The 14,476-nt window shown below is 44.0% G+C and overlaps 5 protein-coding genes across 5 annotated transcripts; 3 read left to right on the forward strand and 2 right to left on the reverse strand.

The window, feature by feature from the left end:
- Nucleotides 1-729: 729 nt before the first annotated feature.
- On the forward strand, nucleotides 730-1,631 carry LOC103367731 (histone H2B). The gene has a single exon (XM_008295848.1). It carries the CDS (start codon nucleotides 754-756, stop codon nucleotides 1,126-1,128), a length of 375 nt encoding a protein of 124 aa, XP_008294070.1. The 5' UTR covers nucleotides 730-753; the 3' UTR covers nucleotides 1,129-1,631.
- Nucleotides 1,632-3,699: 2,068 nt separating this feature from the next.
- On the forward strand, nucleotides 3,700-4,287 carry LOC103367732 (histone H2A-like). Its single transcript, XM_008295849.1, has one exon. It carries the CDS (start codon nucleotides 3,717-3,719, stop codon nucleotides 4,098-4,100), a length of 384 nt encoding a protein of 127 aa, XP_008294071.1. The 5' UTR covers nucleotides 3,700-3,716; the 3' UTR covers nucleotides 4,101-4,287.
- A 1,346-nt stretch (nucleotides 4,288-5,633) lies between these two features.
- Nucleotides 5,634-6,909, forward strand: LOC103367734 (histone H2B 1/2-like). Its single transcript, XM_008295850.1, has one exon. The coding sequence runs from the start codon at nucleotides 5,672-5,674 to the stop codon at nucleotides 6,044-6,046; it is 375 nt and encodes a 124-aa protein (XP_008294072.1). The 5' UTR covers nucleotides 5,634-5,671; the 3' UTR covers nucleotides 6,047-6,909.
- A 1,875-nt stretch (nucleotides 6,910-8,784) lies between these two features.
- Nucleotides 8,785-13,659, reverse strand: LOC103367745 (histone H1-like). Its single transcript, XM_008295861.1, is given in 2 exon segments — nucleotides 8,785-9,406; nucleotides 13,220-13,659. Coding segments are annotated over 2 exon segments (1,062 nt in total).
- LOC103367735 (histone H3) lies at nucleotides 11,988-12,685 on the reverse strand. Its single transcript, XM_008295851.1, has one exon. The coding sequence runs from the start codon at nucleotides 12,606-12,608 to the stop codon at nucleotides 12,198-12,200; it is 411 nt and encodes a 136-aa protein (XP_008294073.1). The 5' UTR covers nucleotides 12,609-12,685; the 3' UTR covers nucleotides 11,988-12,197.
- Nucleotides 13,660-14,476: the final 817 nt, after the last annotated feature.

A 14,476-nucleotide genomic window follows, 5' to 3' on the forward strand; every position in this document is an offset into this window, starting at 1 on the left:
CAAGAGCTCAGTCCCGTTGGTTAATGTACGTTTGCCACATTTTAATGCTTTAACCAAATTCATAATAATTGATGCTGCTGGTTGCCCATCCTGCTCTGGTAGGAGGAGACCGATATAAACAGTGTTAATGATCTTTAACCCTGAATCAAAGTCTACTTCAGTCTGGTAATAATGAGTTTGCATTCTGTCATGTTGAATGTGGATTTCTATATCAAATCAAGTGAATGACTCCAATCATAACGGGGTGTAAACAGACTTCCGTTGTGTATTTTCTCTAGCAGTAGAGAAGCTCCATCATACAGTCCTGTTTATATCCGTAACAACTTGTGGAGCAAAAATGTCTGGTACGTGTATGAAGTATTCCTTTAAATAAATGGTCATAGAGCTCAAGGAATAAGATTACTGCAGGAGTCTGTGGATTTTCAGTTAATCTGGAAAATGTGTCAGACGGTATTAACGTCTGTGTTGAATTTGTTATTTGGTGAGATTTAATGTAAACTAAAAATATAATAAAAATAAATTATTCTTGTTATTCAGAATAATAAGAACAATACAAATACAGAGAAGAAGCGTATGTCGGAGGTCTCCCGCCTTTTTCCTGCTTCTGTTGTGAGTCTGCGCACCAACCGTCACTAGCCGAACAGCTCCGCCAATCACATGCGGGGGGCCGCGCAGTATAATTTACATACGGCCTGTATAAGAAGAGTCGCTCTTCACGTCACACTTCATTCGTTACCGCAGGAACAGAGAAGAATGCCGGAACCAGCAAAGTCCGCCCCGAAGAAGGGCTCCAAGAAAGGAGTGACCAAGGCCGCCGGCAAAGGCGGCAGGAAGAGGAAACATAAGAGAAGGGAGAGCTATGCCATCTACGTGTACAAGGTGCTGAAGCAGGTGCACCCCGACACCGGCATCTCGTCCAAGGCCATGGGCATCATGAACTCGTTCGTCAGCGACATCTTCGAGCGCATCGCCGGCGAGGCGTCCCGCCTGGCCCACTACAACAAGCGCTCCACCATCACGTCCAGGGAGATCCAGACCGCCGTCAGGCTGCTGCTGCCCGGAGAGCTGGCCAAGCACGCCGTGTCCGAGGGCACCAAGGCCGTCACCAAGTACACCAGCTCCAAGTAAACCCGCTGATATCCAGCAACACACCAACGGTCCTTTTCAGGACCACACACTGCATCTGTAGAGCTTGATGTCCGCTGTGCAGACTCTAACATCTGTAGTACACTTTATTATTATTTCTATCTGTTGAATATATGTTTATCCTCCACTGCTGCTCTGCCTGCAGTATTAGTACATCACATGTGAAATGCTATAACACCATGTGTTTGTTCTGAAATTCTAACACAAGACCTGCTGGTGATGTTTTCCTGCTCTGGTAACAGGAGACCTTTTCTGGCTGAAGCAGTTTTCAGCTTCATGGTTTACTCTCTTCACTGCCCAGCAGTCGGCTCTTAAAGTTGTTGCTTTTATTACTGCCTGGAACCGTAGTTTGTGCCGTCCATCAGTTCCTAAACCGTCCTAAGCTTCTGTTCACTTGCTGCCTCTCTCCCATGAAACACTGCAACACCGACTTCCAGTTTCCAAACGAAGACATAACCAGAATAAAAGCTCGTAGTTAAAGAGAAGATATTTGTGCTGTTGCTTCATAAAAGTTCACTTATGATGCCCAACTTCAAGTAAAACATAGAAAACAAAATCCCAACTTAAGACAACACCAATACAATCATAGAGAAAGCCAGAATCAATCCATCATTCATTGATTCATTCTTCATTCATTCCGTGGAGCACATGTAGAGACAACAGTTCTGGTTATGTAGGATGTCATGGGTGAGATCTAGATCTTTGGCCCACTGCTCAGCTGGTAGAGATGTCAGAACATTTCTGCTGTTGCTCAACCATTTGGTCCAGCTAAACCCTCCCTTCATGCATAGACTGTGCAGATTGGCTGCTTCTTTTTCTGTGGGCACTGATCTCAAGCAGTCATCCACATAGAAGTGTTTAAAGCTGTTGTGGATCTGCAGTCTCTGTTCGGTCATCCGCAGTGTGTATGCAGCAACACTAGGGGGTGATGTTGCACCAAAAATGTGCACTGTCATTCTGTAATCTTTGAAGGGTGCATTCAAGTCAGCCTCTGGCCACCACAGAAAACCTCACATGTTGACATCTTTGATTGGCACTTTTATGTGGTGAAACGTTGGTTCGATGTCCATCACTGCCACTGGCTCTTCTCTGAGTCTCTGTAAAATACCAGCGAGTGTACTGGAGAGATCAGGTCCCTGCAACAGGCCAGCATTTTAAGACACACCTTGATAGGAGACAGTACAGTCAAAGACGACTCGTATTTTCTTCTTCCCCATGATGCGGGATGTACCAAACCCTGTGATCATTAGGAGGAGCTGCAAATCACATTTGACAACTGTCACATGATTTCTTTCACCATGTCAACATTATCAGGGTCATCCATTCATTCTTCAATTTCATTTTTCTTACCTGTGATATGTCCCAAAACTCCTCTTCTTGAATTCATTCATCTGTGTAGCTTCTCCTCCGATGCTTTTCAGCTGGTTTACTCACTGGTTTTGACTCCGTGGCCTTTAGGTCCATTTGTTTGTGCTTCTCCTCCCACTTTGATGTGCTCCTCAGCCACTGTGCCCACAAAGAGCAATCTTGTGTGAATCATCTTCTTTAAAACACAACGTCATTCAAACGCAGGGTTTTGGCTTTAGTCTCCGTGCTGTGGCAGATGAAAGGCTTGACTTCCAGCGTAGTGTAGTTGCTGAGCGTCCTTGTCCAGGCCACTGTTATTCTTTAGTGGCTTGCGTGGCTACACAGCCTCAGGTCTGTGTCTGGAGAAGATCTTCTACTAATGTCGCGGCTATTTCAAACAGCACTAGACGGCCGCACTAAACCACAGGAGTGCAAGGTTTCTAACACTAAAGACAAAGATGAAGTAATCCGTTTAAGTCCAGTTATGTCCATCAAAAACAGAACATTATGCGTCCACGTTGTCCACAGGTAAACATCTCTGCTGGTGAGCTGGTGGCAGGCAAGGCCTCAGTCTGCCCCACCTGGTGGAGGTGATGGAGGGAGACGTCATCTGTTCCTCTGAGAGTCTCTCAAGAACAGGGCAGATACAAACCGAGAGGACAAACTGCATCAGTCCAGCCACGCTGAGACATTGAATTTTTTTGAATGCACACCTACACCAAGGACACACTGTTTGGTTTTTGAACTGAATTCTGTTCTGGTTCTGTTCTGTGGGTTTGTTTGCAGTGTTTTGTTCATTTGTTTTCATGTTAAATTAAAATCAACAATTTGATTAAAATATTAACTAAAGTAAGAATGTCTGCTTTTGTAACATAAAAATACACAAACTTAGGCAGTTTTAAGGCTTCTCATGAAAACACTAAATTCAAAAGGGTTTATCAACACAAAGCGTTCATGTCTGCCAAGTTAGGCTAAAGTACGAGACTACAGATGATAATAAATAAAGAGCCGTTTGGGAGCAGAAGGAGTCGGCTGTTCTAATACATGTGTCTGTATATGTAACAGGGGGACTAGTGACGTGCCATGACATCTTCTCTGATTGGTGGCCCCCTCACTCTCACACTGACCAATCAGAGAGCAGCTGCCTTCCTATATAAAGCTGCTGTTTGTCCCGCTACAGTCATTCTGGTTTCTGAACTCAGTAAGAAGCTTCAACCCTAAACATGTCTGGACGTGGAAAAGGCGGTAAAGTGAGAGCCAAGGCTAAGACCCGCTCCTCCAGGGCAGGACTGCAGTTCCCGGTCGGCCGTGTCCACAGGCTGCTGAGGAAGGGCAACTATGCGGAGCGTGTGGGTGCCGGCGCCCCCGTCTACCTGGCGGCCGTGCTGGAGTACCTGACCGCTGAGATCCTGGAGCTGGCTGGAAACGCCGCCCGCGACAACAAGAAGACCCGCATCATCCCCCGTCACCTGCAGCTGGCTGTCCGCAACGACGAGGAGCTCAACAAGCTGCTGGGCGGAGTGACCATCGCTCAGGGCGGCGTGCTGCCCAACATCCAGGCGGTGCTGCTGCCCAAGAAGACCGAGAAGCAGGGAAAGGCCAAGTAAACCATCAACCTGCTGCTGCTGGAACAACAAACCAACGGCTCTTTTCAGAGCCACACACGTCCTCTATGAGCAGCGGCCTTATAAATGTACAACAGGTGATGGGTGTTCCAGAACACATCTAATGTGTCTGCCATGAAATTTCATGTGATCATTTAAAAAAAATATTAAACCCTAGGTTCTGAGTAAATTGTACTGGTCTTGAATTGAGCTAAAATTGTTGATCATTGAGGGCAAGATTATCAACTTGAATTCTTAAAATATATTTCAATATGTTTTGTAATATAGGTCTCTTCTAATCATGTAAAACTTTGTTGTAATCAGCATGTTTAAGATGTTATGCGGGAATCTGTTCCACAACATGCACACAACCAGTTAGCTGACGTTTTTAGCATAGAGGAAGAAACCATAACGGAATTAACATGATCAGTTTCCCAACAGCATGGGCAGAGCAAAGCTATTCACATTTCTCCAACATTGTCACCTTGACTTGAAAGCCTTGCTCTACCTCAACATTGTCATGTGGATTATCAGGATTAAACTAATGCATTATTTTTTCTTAATTTACAAATTTACTTTAGTGAGTTTGTCCTCTTGGTCAGTAACAGCTGGTTTCTAGTCCTAAGAAAAAGTTAACATTAGCATGAATGTGCAGCCCTGTTGCTGTGGTTGGAGTAACAGGGAGCATTTGAGCAATCAAGCTTTTTATAGTTGTTTATCTATTATGATATATACTTAACAGAAAACATTTATTGAAATCACAATAGTCTGAGTTTGGTAAATAAATATATTTATTATAACATAATGGGGACAAAAAAACAAATAAATAAATAAAAAAGAAAAGTGACAAAACAGAACATCCCACGTGTTAATAAGAAATCTATTTAACTCTGTCTTTTTGTTTCTTGTGTTCATTCTGCTAAATACAGGTTTCAGTTCAGGGTGAAGTGCTGAAGCAAGGCTGTAATAAAAGTGATCTTTCGTAGGAGACACTGGGTTCATCGACAGGTTTTAAAGCTGAAACACGCTGGGATATGACAGTCTGTTATTTATTTATTTTTTTGAATTACGGGACAATCATTTTTATAGTACGTCACATGGACGTCACAGTTTATGCAGGAAGAGATGAAGACACTTGTTTCAGGTTGTCACATTAAAATGAACACACCCCAAACACATGCACTGTGTTGTAAAGTTCAATAAATATTTAAGTGTAACCTCAGAAGAAACACAGATTCACATCCGTTATTCAATCAGTGTCACAGAAGACACTGAACAGGTGGACAAGTGACATCATCTGAAAGAATGAAATGTGGCTTCTACATGTTCATAATACAGGTTATAGAGGCTGATGTCCTGCTTCTGTTGTGAGTCTGCGCACCAACAGAACAGCTCAACATGTCCGAGGTCTCCAGTTTTCTTTGCTGTGGTTTCCATGGAAACAAGACTCCACCCAGCCGAGCAGCTCAGCCAATCAGAGGCGGGGGACCGCGCAGTGATTTTTGCATGTGGTCTGTATAAGAACAGTGTCTCTGCGCTGGCTGGGTCATTCCGTACTCTAGATACAAACAGCAATGCCTGAACCAGGAAAAGCCGCCCCGAAGAAGGGCTCCAAGAAAGGAGTGACAAAGGCCGCCGGCAAAGGCGGCAGGAAGAGGAGAGCGCGCAGAAAGGAGAGCTATGCCATCTACGTGTACAAGGTGCTGAAGCAGGTGCACCCCGACACCGGCATCTCGTCCAAGGCCATGGGCATCATGAACTCGTTCGTCAGCGACATCTTCGAGCGCATCGCCGGCGAGGCGTCCCGCCTGGCCCACTACAACAAGCGCTCCACCATCACGTCCAGGGAGATCCAGACCGCCGTCAGGCTGCTGCTGCCCGGAGAGCTGGCCAAGCACGCCGTGTCCGAGGGCACCAAGGCCGTCACCAAGTACACCAGCTCCAAGTAAACCCGCTGACATCCAGCAACACACCAACGGTCCTTTTCAGGACCACACACTCTGAACGCTGAGAGATCACGTCCTGGTTATCGCATACATGAGTGGTTCCACCAAATGGGTGCCATTATGTCGATGTTGGTGAATGTGACATTTTATGGTTAGTATAGAACATATTACACTGCATGAACATTTCTTTCAATGCAGTTATTTAAGATTGTATTATTTATTTGTTTTTTCGTTTGTATTGTATCACTCCACGCTATCTGTCATGTACCTGATCATGTTTGGCTCTAAACTCAGTCCTGTCACATTACATACAGGTGGTCTGTGCAGTTTTGGATTGTTAGCTTTAGTTGCTATAATGCTGCTGATGACAACTGACCTGATTTAAGTGTTGTTGTCTGATGTAGTGAAGTTGTTCACATCTATGTGAAGACCAGCTGACAGGGAACCAACCCACTGCTATCGTGCTCCACGTGATGCTGACCAGACAGAAGAATGACATATTTAGAGGTCATTAATTGATTTCATTCCTATTATGAAATAGTCTTACTTTTAAAAAAAATTGAGTTAAACAAGTTCTTTTTCTTGGTTTATTTTTTTGTTCAGTTTGATTATGGAATTACATGATTAAAGGAAAAGTGGATATTTGATGTTTGGATCTGCTTTAAAAAAAAAAAAAAAAGTATATATATATATATTTCTATCATGCATGAATTCCTGTTTAGTTAATTTTGGTCAAAATATTGATTATTTGAAAACATGAACAACTGTTTCTGTAAAGTCAACACTAAATAAATTAACGTGGTTTTAAATGACAAATTAGTTTAGGGGACAGGACTCAGAACAATAAAACTATCTTGTGCCACAAACCCTGTAATGAAAAAAAGAATGAAGTTCCTTGATATGGACCATTTTGAAATGCTAGCACTGTGTTATTAGAAACATTGTAGAAGAAAAGGACAAAAAACAAAGTTTGTTTTGGAAAGGATTCAGTAAGCGTCTCACATGCAGACTGAAAGCTGCTGTTTGATGTCGTTCTCTTTATATTCATGTTCGTTACACAGCCTGAGGAAACTGATTTAAACTACTCCATGTTAAATCTGCTCCTATGCACCCTGTTTTATTTAAATATCACTGCCTTGCTGCATTCAAACTGAAAACTGTGACTGCAGACACAAAGGCGACTCAGCAGAACCCGATTCTGTCACTAATCACCATTATAATATTTGATCATCTGTGTGACATGTTTAATCAGCAGTCTGCAGTGTTATAATAGTAATCTGCTGATAAACATCATTAGATCTCCAGTTTCTATTTTAACATAAAAGAGGCAGAAGGAAGATGTGGATGAAATCTAATCTGTACATTTTCTTCACAGCTAACTGGCCTCCTGGTTGCATTTCTTTGGATCAAAAGCCAAAAACAAACGGAGCATGTGAAGGTTTTCATTCTCATTGTGACATTTTCTGAGTGCAAAACAATGGATTTTTTTTTTTGTCAGGCAAGGAAGCTGTCCATGGTGTTTTTAAAAAAAAGCCTTTAAGACAAGGAAGGCATTAAATATGAAAGACGCTATGTGTCGTGTACCTGATGCGTGCTGTATCTGTGTGTGTTATCTCTGGTGGTCATAAGGGACATGAACAAAGCTGTCATCAGCTAAACTCCTACACTGAGTCATGTTCATCACAAACTGCTCAGACTACTGATGTGAAGATATCTGTTTAAGTTTTTCTTTTGTTTTCTTCCCTCTCCACTGGGTAGACATGCAATGTTTCCAAAACCTGAGGTAAATAAACCCCCTCCCAAACTCACTACTACTGATGGCCCAGCCAAAAACACAAGAACACAAAACACCACTGTCCAGTCCACATGAGCCCAGCAGAACAGGGTCTCCTGTCCACACTACCATAAACTGCCTAAATCCTCCAATGAGAGCTATGCTAGGACCACAAAATCATTGGACCCACCAGAAAAAAAGTAAATTAATATAAATGCACAAGGTCACACACAACCAGTACCCAGTTCCCTTCTGCTGCTGCTGAAGCCTGGCCAGAGTGAGGAGGGTCTGTGCGGCAGGCCCCTCCAGCCACACCTGTCAGCAACAGGGGAAAGCATGGAGCAGTAGTAACGGAAATTTACTTGTAAACACACTTTGGTAAGTGGAGTCACAATGAGAAAGGCATGAATTTAGAGTGAGAATCTCTGTCATGACAGCTGGACTGAGTTTCTACTGTGGGGCCTGAATTTAATGTGGAAAGTCTAAACTCTTGGAGCGAGGTTGCTGTGAGGGGGATACTGTCATTTAAAATGAATTGATGTTAGAAGAAACCAACATAAGCTCATCGAGTCTTTCACCCATGTCCTGATTTTTCCCTGTGACTCTGAACTAGATTTAATAAACTGATGCTGCTGGAACCAACCAAGTGATGAGGAATGAGTTTACCTGGATTCTAGTTAGTAGTTTTATTAATCTATCCTAAAGTACCTACATGTAACATTTGCAGAATTAAGATTAGAATTAGATGGTCAAATATGATATAAGGGTAGAAATCAAATATGAATGTGAACAAAGACAAAGCTGTTATAACAATGAGGCCAATATAGATAATGTAATATGCCTAAATAATATTCTTATTTTGCTGCCTTCTTCTGACTCCAGTTTATGAGGAGGACTGAGCTCTATGAGGATCTGTGGTGGCTCTTAAAAGAGCCTTTTGAGTTCTGCATGTCTGCAGTGAAGCAGATCACTTCTTCTTGGCTGCTGTCTTCTTGACTTTGGGCTTGGCTGCCTTCTTTGCAGCAGCCTTCTTTGGGCTCTTGGCTGCCTTCTTGGGAACCTTGGCTGTCTTCTTGGGGCTTTTAGTTGCCTTTTTAGGACTTCTAGTTGCCTTTTTGGGGCTCTTTGCTGCCTTTTTAGGGCTCTTGGCAGTTTTCTTTGCTGTGGCGGGCTTCTTCGCTTTCTTAGGTGTCTTCTTGACTGCTACCTTCTTGGCTGCTGCTGTCTTGGTCTTCTTAGCGGCGGCCTTTTTGGCCGCTGGTTTGGCGGCTTTGGGCTCCTTCTTCGCGAGCTTGAAGGAGCCGGAGGCCCCGGTGCCTTTAGTCTGGGCCAGGACCGCCTTGGCGACCAGCTTGGTGACGGCGGTGTTGATGCGTTTGTTGGCCTTGATCACATCGACGCCTTTCGCCGCCAGCGCCTTCTTGAGGGCCGATATGGACGTCCCCTTGCGCTCATTGGACTCGGCCACGGCGGCGACGATGAGCTTCGGGAGGCTGGGCCCGTCCTTCTTGGGCCGGACGGCCTTCTTCTTCGGGGCTTTGGCCGGGGCTTTAGCCGGCGCGGCTGCTGGAGCTTCTTCTGCCATGTTTCAGTGTCGCTGTTTGTCTCGACCTGACAGAGCTGGACGCAGGAGGCGGGACTTATAAAGACCATGAGAACCGTGGAGAGGCAATGCGTCGCGCGGCGCTGCCGCCGTGTCCAAAGCGGCCGCATTTGTGTTTTCTCCGACACGTTTCGGACACAAAATACGCACTAAAGCGGCCTTTTCACACCCGACGCTCGCTGCCACACGGAGAACACAGTTGTCCCGCCACACTCGGCTCCTGTTCGGCCTCCAGCACCTGGTCGCTCGCTGCCAGGAGGCTTCCAAGCGGTCGGACACGCGGTGAGCGAGTGCGGCTCGCGGTCACTTTTCTGCACATTTGTGCTCCTAAAATGTGTAAAAGCGCCTCGTCTTGGGCGGAACAGCGGTGCTCCGGTTAGCGGAGACGTGTGAGGACACGCTGGGTGGAAAACGGCGGCGCTGCGCTGCTTGGTTGGCCTGGAAGAGGGAGGTTTTGGCCGCCGGTAAACACACGGACGCTGCCGGTGCTCGCGGCTGCTGGCGTCCAGATGATCCGCTGGAACAGTCTCTCCGTCTGGACGCTGGATCAACACGGAGCTCCGACTCTTTAACGCTTTGACAATTCCCTCATGCAGGACTTCACAAAAGTGAATTAATTTGTTTTTTAATAGAATGAAAACGTTTCCATATAGGTATATATTTAATGGAGGTGTATAAATAATCGGTGGTTCAGTTGTCTTGACAGCATCCTTTTCTACTAACTACTATATCATGTACCCAAATATCTAAACATGGAAAAATAAATCTTTGTTGTTTATTATGAATACAAACAGATTGTGATAAGGCAATCTGATGCAGACATTCAATGAAAACAACAAGAACAAGGTGAATACATGACACACTGCTTTGAAATACATTTCTGTACAAAAATCAAGTCTAACCTTTTAATCTTTGTTCAAATATCCAAATGTAATATATATATATATATATATGTGTTTGTGTGTGTGTGTGTGTGTGTGTGTGTGTGTGTTCGATAAAAAATAAAGATTGTAAAGAAAACATTTTTCTATATTTCTTGTTGATTTAACCAGAACCACGGGCATCGTGTCAGTTACATTCTCCACTACATGTAAAGGTTCAGCAGTCGTATCATTCAGAGCCTGACGTGTATGATTGATTCTGATGAACACCACAGAGACAGTCTGTTTCAGTAGGTGTTACTTCTTACATTTATTTCAGTTTTCCATTAAAGACAGTCCTATTTTCTTCTTTTCCCTCCAGTGGACCGTTGTTGTTTGTATAGCCATAAGGATCATCAGGCCTCTCAATAGTTTATTCAGCATAGTGGAGTTGTAATGGATGGAACACACACACACACACACACACACACACACACACACACACACACACACACACACACACACAATGTTGGTGTTTTTCAGCAGCCGGATCCTGCAGGTTTGCATTGTAAAAAGACACAAGATAAACTTTGAATACCGTGCATCAGTGGTGCTGCACAATGCATAGAGGCTTAAGAACAGTACAAATCTAAACACATTATAATCTAAATTTTTACAGGTCTGGTCTGATCTTGTAATGATTGATGTAATGTAGGTTTTATGTCACTGTGATATTAGTCAAGTGTCAGTGTAGCCCAGGGGTCGGCAACCTTAAACACTCAAAGAGCCATTTGGACCTGTTTTCCATGGAAAAGAAAACACCGGGAGCCACAAAACCCCTTTGACATCTAAAATGAAGATAACACTGCATCGTTTTTACCTTTATGCTATGTACAAAAAAAATAAAAAAAACTAGTGTGTTGCATTTATGAAATCAATGAACTGCCACAGTGAAAGCAAAATTCTATTTCTGCAACAAAAACATTTTTAACTCCAACAACAAAAACAAAAAAAGACACTGGGTTGAAGGTTACCTTTAAATAAAATACTACATATCTATTTGAATTACCCTTGTATTTATGAAATAAAAAGCCGATCTTAAATTATCCACCTGCAGCAAACTAAAAATGGCTAAAAACTGCTGACCGCCTGTGAGCGCTTTGGGACGGAGGAGCTCACGGCAGCACCGCTGCTCACTGAGGACAGGAACTACAGAGCGATACGTGTTTTCATGTCAGAGTCTCCAAAACACCAGAAAGAGTCACTAGATTTGTTGCTAGTCGCTTTGGTCACAAAAAAATTAAATAAAAAAAAAAAATAACACACATCGGCAGCTATGATGCATATTTTGAGCAATTTCACAAAAACCTTCAAATTTAGAATTACATTTTAAAAACTAATGAGCTAAAACAAAATACATTTAAATTAAAGCACTATTTTCCAAAGCCACAAGGAGCTGCAGAGAAGTACGAAAGAGCTGCAGGCGCTGACACCTGGTTTAACCTTCAAATGTCATATTGAGTATTTATGACCTGAAAACAAATGGAACTAGCCAAAATATGAGTTTTCCAGTTGTCAGGTTTCTGTTAATTGATTAATCAGTGATGTTAAGAGCAGTGCTGCTGCTGTCAGATGGGTGGAGGTGAGAACTGTTTACTGAGTTTACAGAATTTCAAATGTATTAAACTGAATGACTGTAACCTGCTATACACAACACAGATTCATTTATTTACTCAAACTTTGAACTAACAGTTAAGTGTACAGTCCACATTGAATATACCGTCCATTAAATATTAAAACTAACCAATATGCTTGGAAGTGTTAGTACATTACTATGTGGAAACTTGAACTCTTATCATGAATGTGAGTGGCTCTTAAAAGAGCCGTTATTTCCAGTGTGACGTGTGTCCGGTGAGTCTAAGCTCTCTCTCCGCGGATGCGGCGGGCCAGCTGGATGTCTTTGGGCATGATGGTGACCCTCTTGGCGTGGATGGCGCACAGGTTGGTGTCCTCGAACAGACCCACCAGGTAAGCCTCGCTGGCCTCCTGCAGAGCCATGACGGCCGAGCTCTGGAAGCGCAGGTCGGTCTTGAAGTCCTGGGCGATCTCACGCACCAGGCGCTGGAAGGGCAGCTTGCGGATCAGCAGCTCCGTGGACTTCTGGTAGCGGCGGATCTCCCTCAGAGCCACGGTACCGGGCCTGTAACGGTGAGGCTTCTTCACGCCGCCGGTGGCCGGGGCGCTCTTACGGGCAGCCTTGGTGGCCAGCTGCTTCCGGGGAGCTTTGCCTCCGGTGGACTTACGGGCGGTCTGCTTGGTTCTGGCCATTCTACTTCCTCCGTCTGCTCTGCTTCCACAGTAAGAGAACAAGTGTCGACCGAGCGGCGGCACCGAGCTTATATGGAGAGCGGCGGAGCGACGGCAGCGCTGATTGGTCCGGAGCGGTGCAGCGCGCGCGCTATCACACTTTCTATTGGATGACAGAAATGTGACGTTTGAAATAAACTCCTCCTCCTCAGCAGCAGCTGCTGTATTCTGTACGTTCTGGTTTAAACTATTTTCGTCTTGGTATTTACATGTACTTCTTTTTTTTAATGTTATTTTTTTCTTTTACTTTAGACATAAAATAATTGCAAGTATCCCCTCTTTAATACATTTGAATGAAACAGTGCAGCACTAAACAAACTAGTCATTCATAATTACGCTAAAACTACTTCCTTCATTACATTATATCACTTCTTAAAGGTTCTTTAGGCCTAAATACAGGTATTTGCAAAGACAGTTACAGAAGCCCTTTTCAATGTCATGACTGATAGATAGATAGATAGATAGATAGATAGATAGATAGATAGATAGATAGATAGATAGATAGATAGATGATCTGTGGTGGCCCTTAAAAGAGCCTTTGACTTGTGAATGTCTACAGTGAAGCAGATCACTTCTTAGCTTTAGTTGCCTTCTTTGCAGGAGTCTTCTTGGCTGCAGTGGCCTTCTTCTTTGGGGTCTTGGTGGCTTTCTTTGCCGTCTTTTTGGCCACTGTGGCTTTCTTAGCAGCAGGTTTCTTGACCTTGGGTTCAGCCTTCTTGTTCATCTTGAAGGAACCGGAGGCCCCGGTCCCCTTGGTCTGCACCAGCGTGCGCTTAGCGACCAGGCTCTTAATGGCGGTCTTAACACGGGCCTTGTTTCTCTCTACATCGTAGCAGTCGGCAGCCAGAGCCTTCTTGAGGGCGGCCGTCGACACGCCGCCCCGCTCCTGTGAAGCAGACACAGTTCTAACGATCAGCTCACTGACGCTGGGGCCGGTCTTTCTTGGCCTCGGAGCCGCTTTCTTGGCTACTTTGACCAGGACAGGGGCTGGAGCTGGAGCTACTTAGGCCATCGTTTACGTTTCCTTCCGGTTGCTGTGTGGACAAGGCCAGGGTCGGACTGGACTGATGAGGAGCTCGGAGCAGGAGGCGGGATTTAGACACGCCATGAGAACCGTGGAGAGTGAAACACGTCATGAGAACCGTGGAGAGTGAAACGCTGAGATGTTTTACTTTCTACTATTATTATATCAGTTACAGTCTAACATTCAGTGTTGGATGTTCATTCCTATGTTCATCGGTTCATGTGGTCCTGCTCTACATTTAATGTCAGCTAGTAATACAGGCGACTATCTTATAAAACTGACCAGAACCAGAAACGTTACTGGAGCTAGTGATGCAGCAAAATGTGCTGTCATGCAGAATAACCAATCTGTTGTCATTTAGTTGTCATCTGTGTTTCTAGTGGCCTGATAACACTATCACTGTCAATTTAAAGGAAGGTAAATAAACAAACAGCTTTTCTTTGACATTTTTGTGTCCCATGAAGCAGCCGTCTGCCGATTCAACTCATCGGCTCAACAATCCAATGAACGGGACATTCAGTGCTGAGTCCTGTGCAACTGGTAAAACTCGTATCTTCCTTTTTGTCCTATTCTGCCTTTGCTTATTTAATATTTATTTCTATGATCATGAGCCACAACGTAAGCGCTTTATTGTTTTGTCCTTCCTCCAATTATATTGTATTCTTATGGAGTAGTGAGAGCGCCAAATTACAAAAAAGAAAATATTAAAGAATAATACAATAAAAGAGGAAATAAAAAGAAGAATAAATAAACGTCCCGTTGACGACATGACCCTAGTGAGGATTAAGCTATATAGATAATGGAT

Source organism: Stegastes partitus, unplaced genomic scaffold, assembly GCF_000690725.1.
Source record: "Stegastes partitus isolate 25-593 unplaced genomic scaffold, Stegastes_partitus-1.0.2 Scaffold1080, whole genome shotgun sequence".
Taxonomy (NCBI): Eukaryota; Metazoa; Chordata; class Actinopteri; family Pomacentridae; genus Stegastes; species Stegastes partitus.

Bases quoted from the DNA above. Each gene is read 5' to 3' on its own strand.
- LOC103367731 (XM_008295848.1), top strand. From the start codon at position 754: ATGCCGGAACCAGCAAAGTCCGCCCCGAAGAAGGGCTCCAAGAAAGGA.
- LOC103367735 (XM_008295851.1), bottom strand. From the start codon at position 12,608: ATGGCCAGAACCAAGCAGACCGCCCGTAAGTCCACCGGAGGCAAAGCT.
- LOC103367734 (XM_008295850.1), top strand. From the start codon at position 5,672: ATGCCTGAACCAGGAAAAGCCGCCCCGAAGAAGGGCTCCAAGAAAGGA.
- LOC103367732 (XM_008295849.1), top strand. From the start codon at position 3,717: ATGTCTGGACGTGGAAAAGGCGGTAAAGTGAGAGCCAAGGCTAAGACC.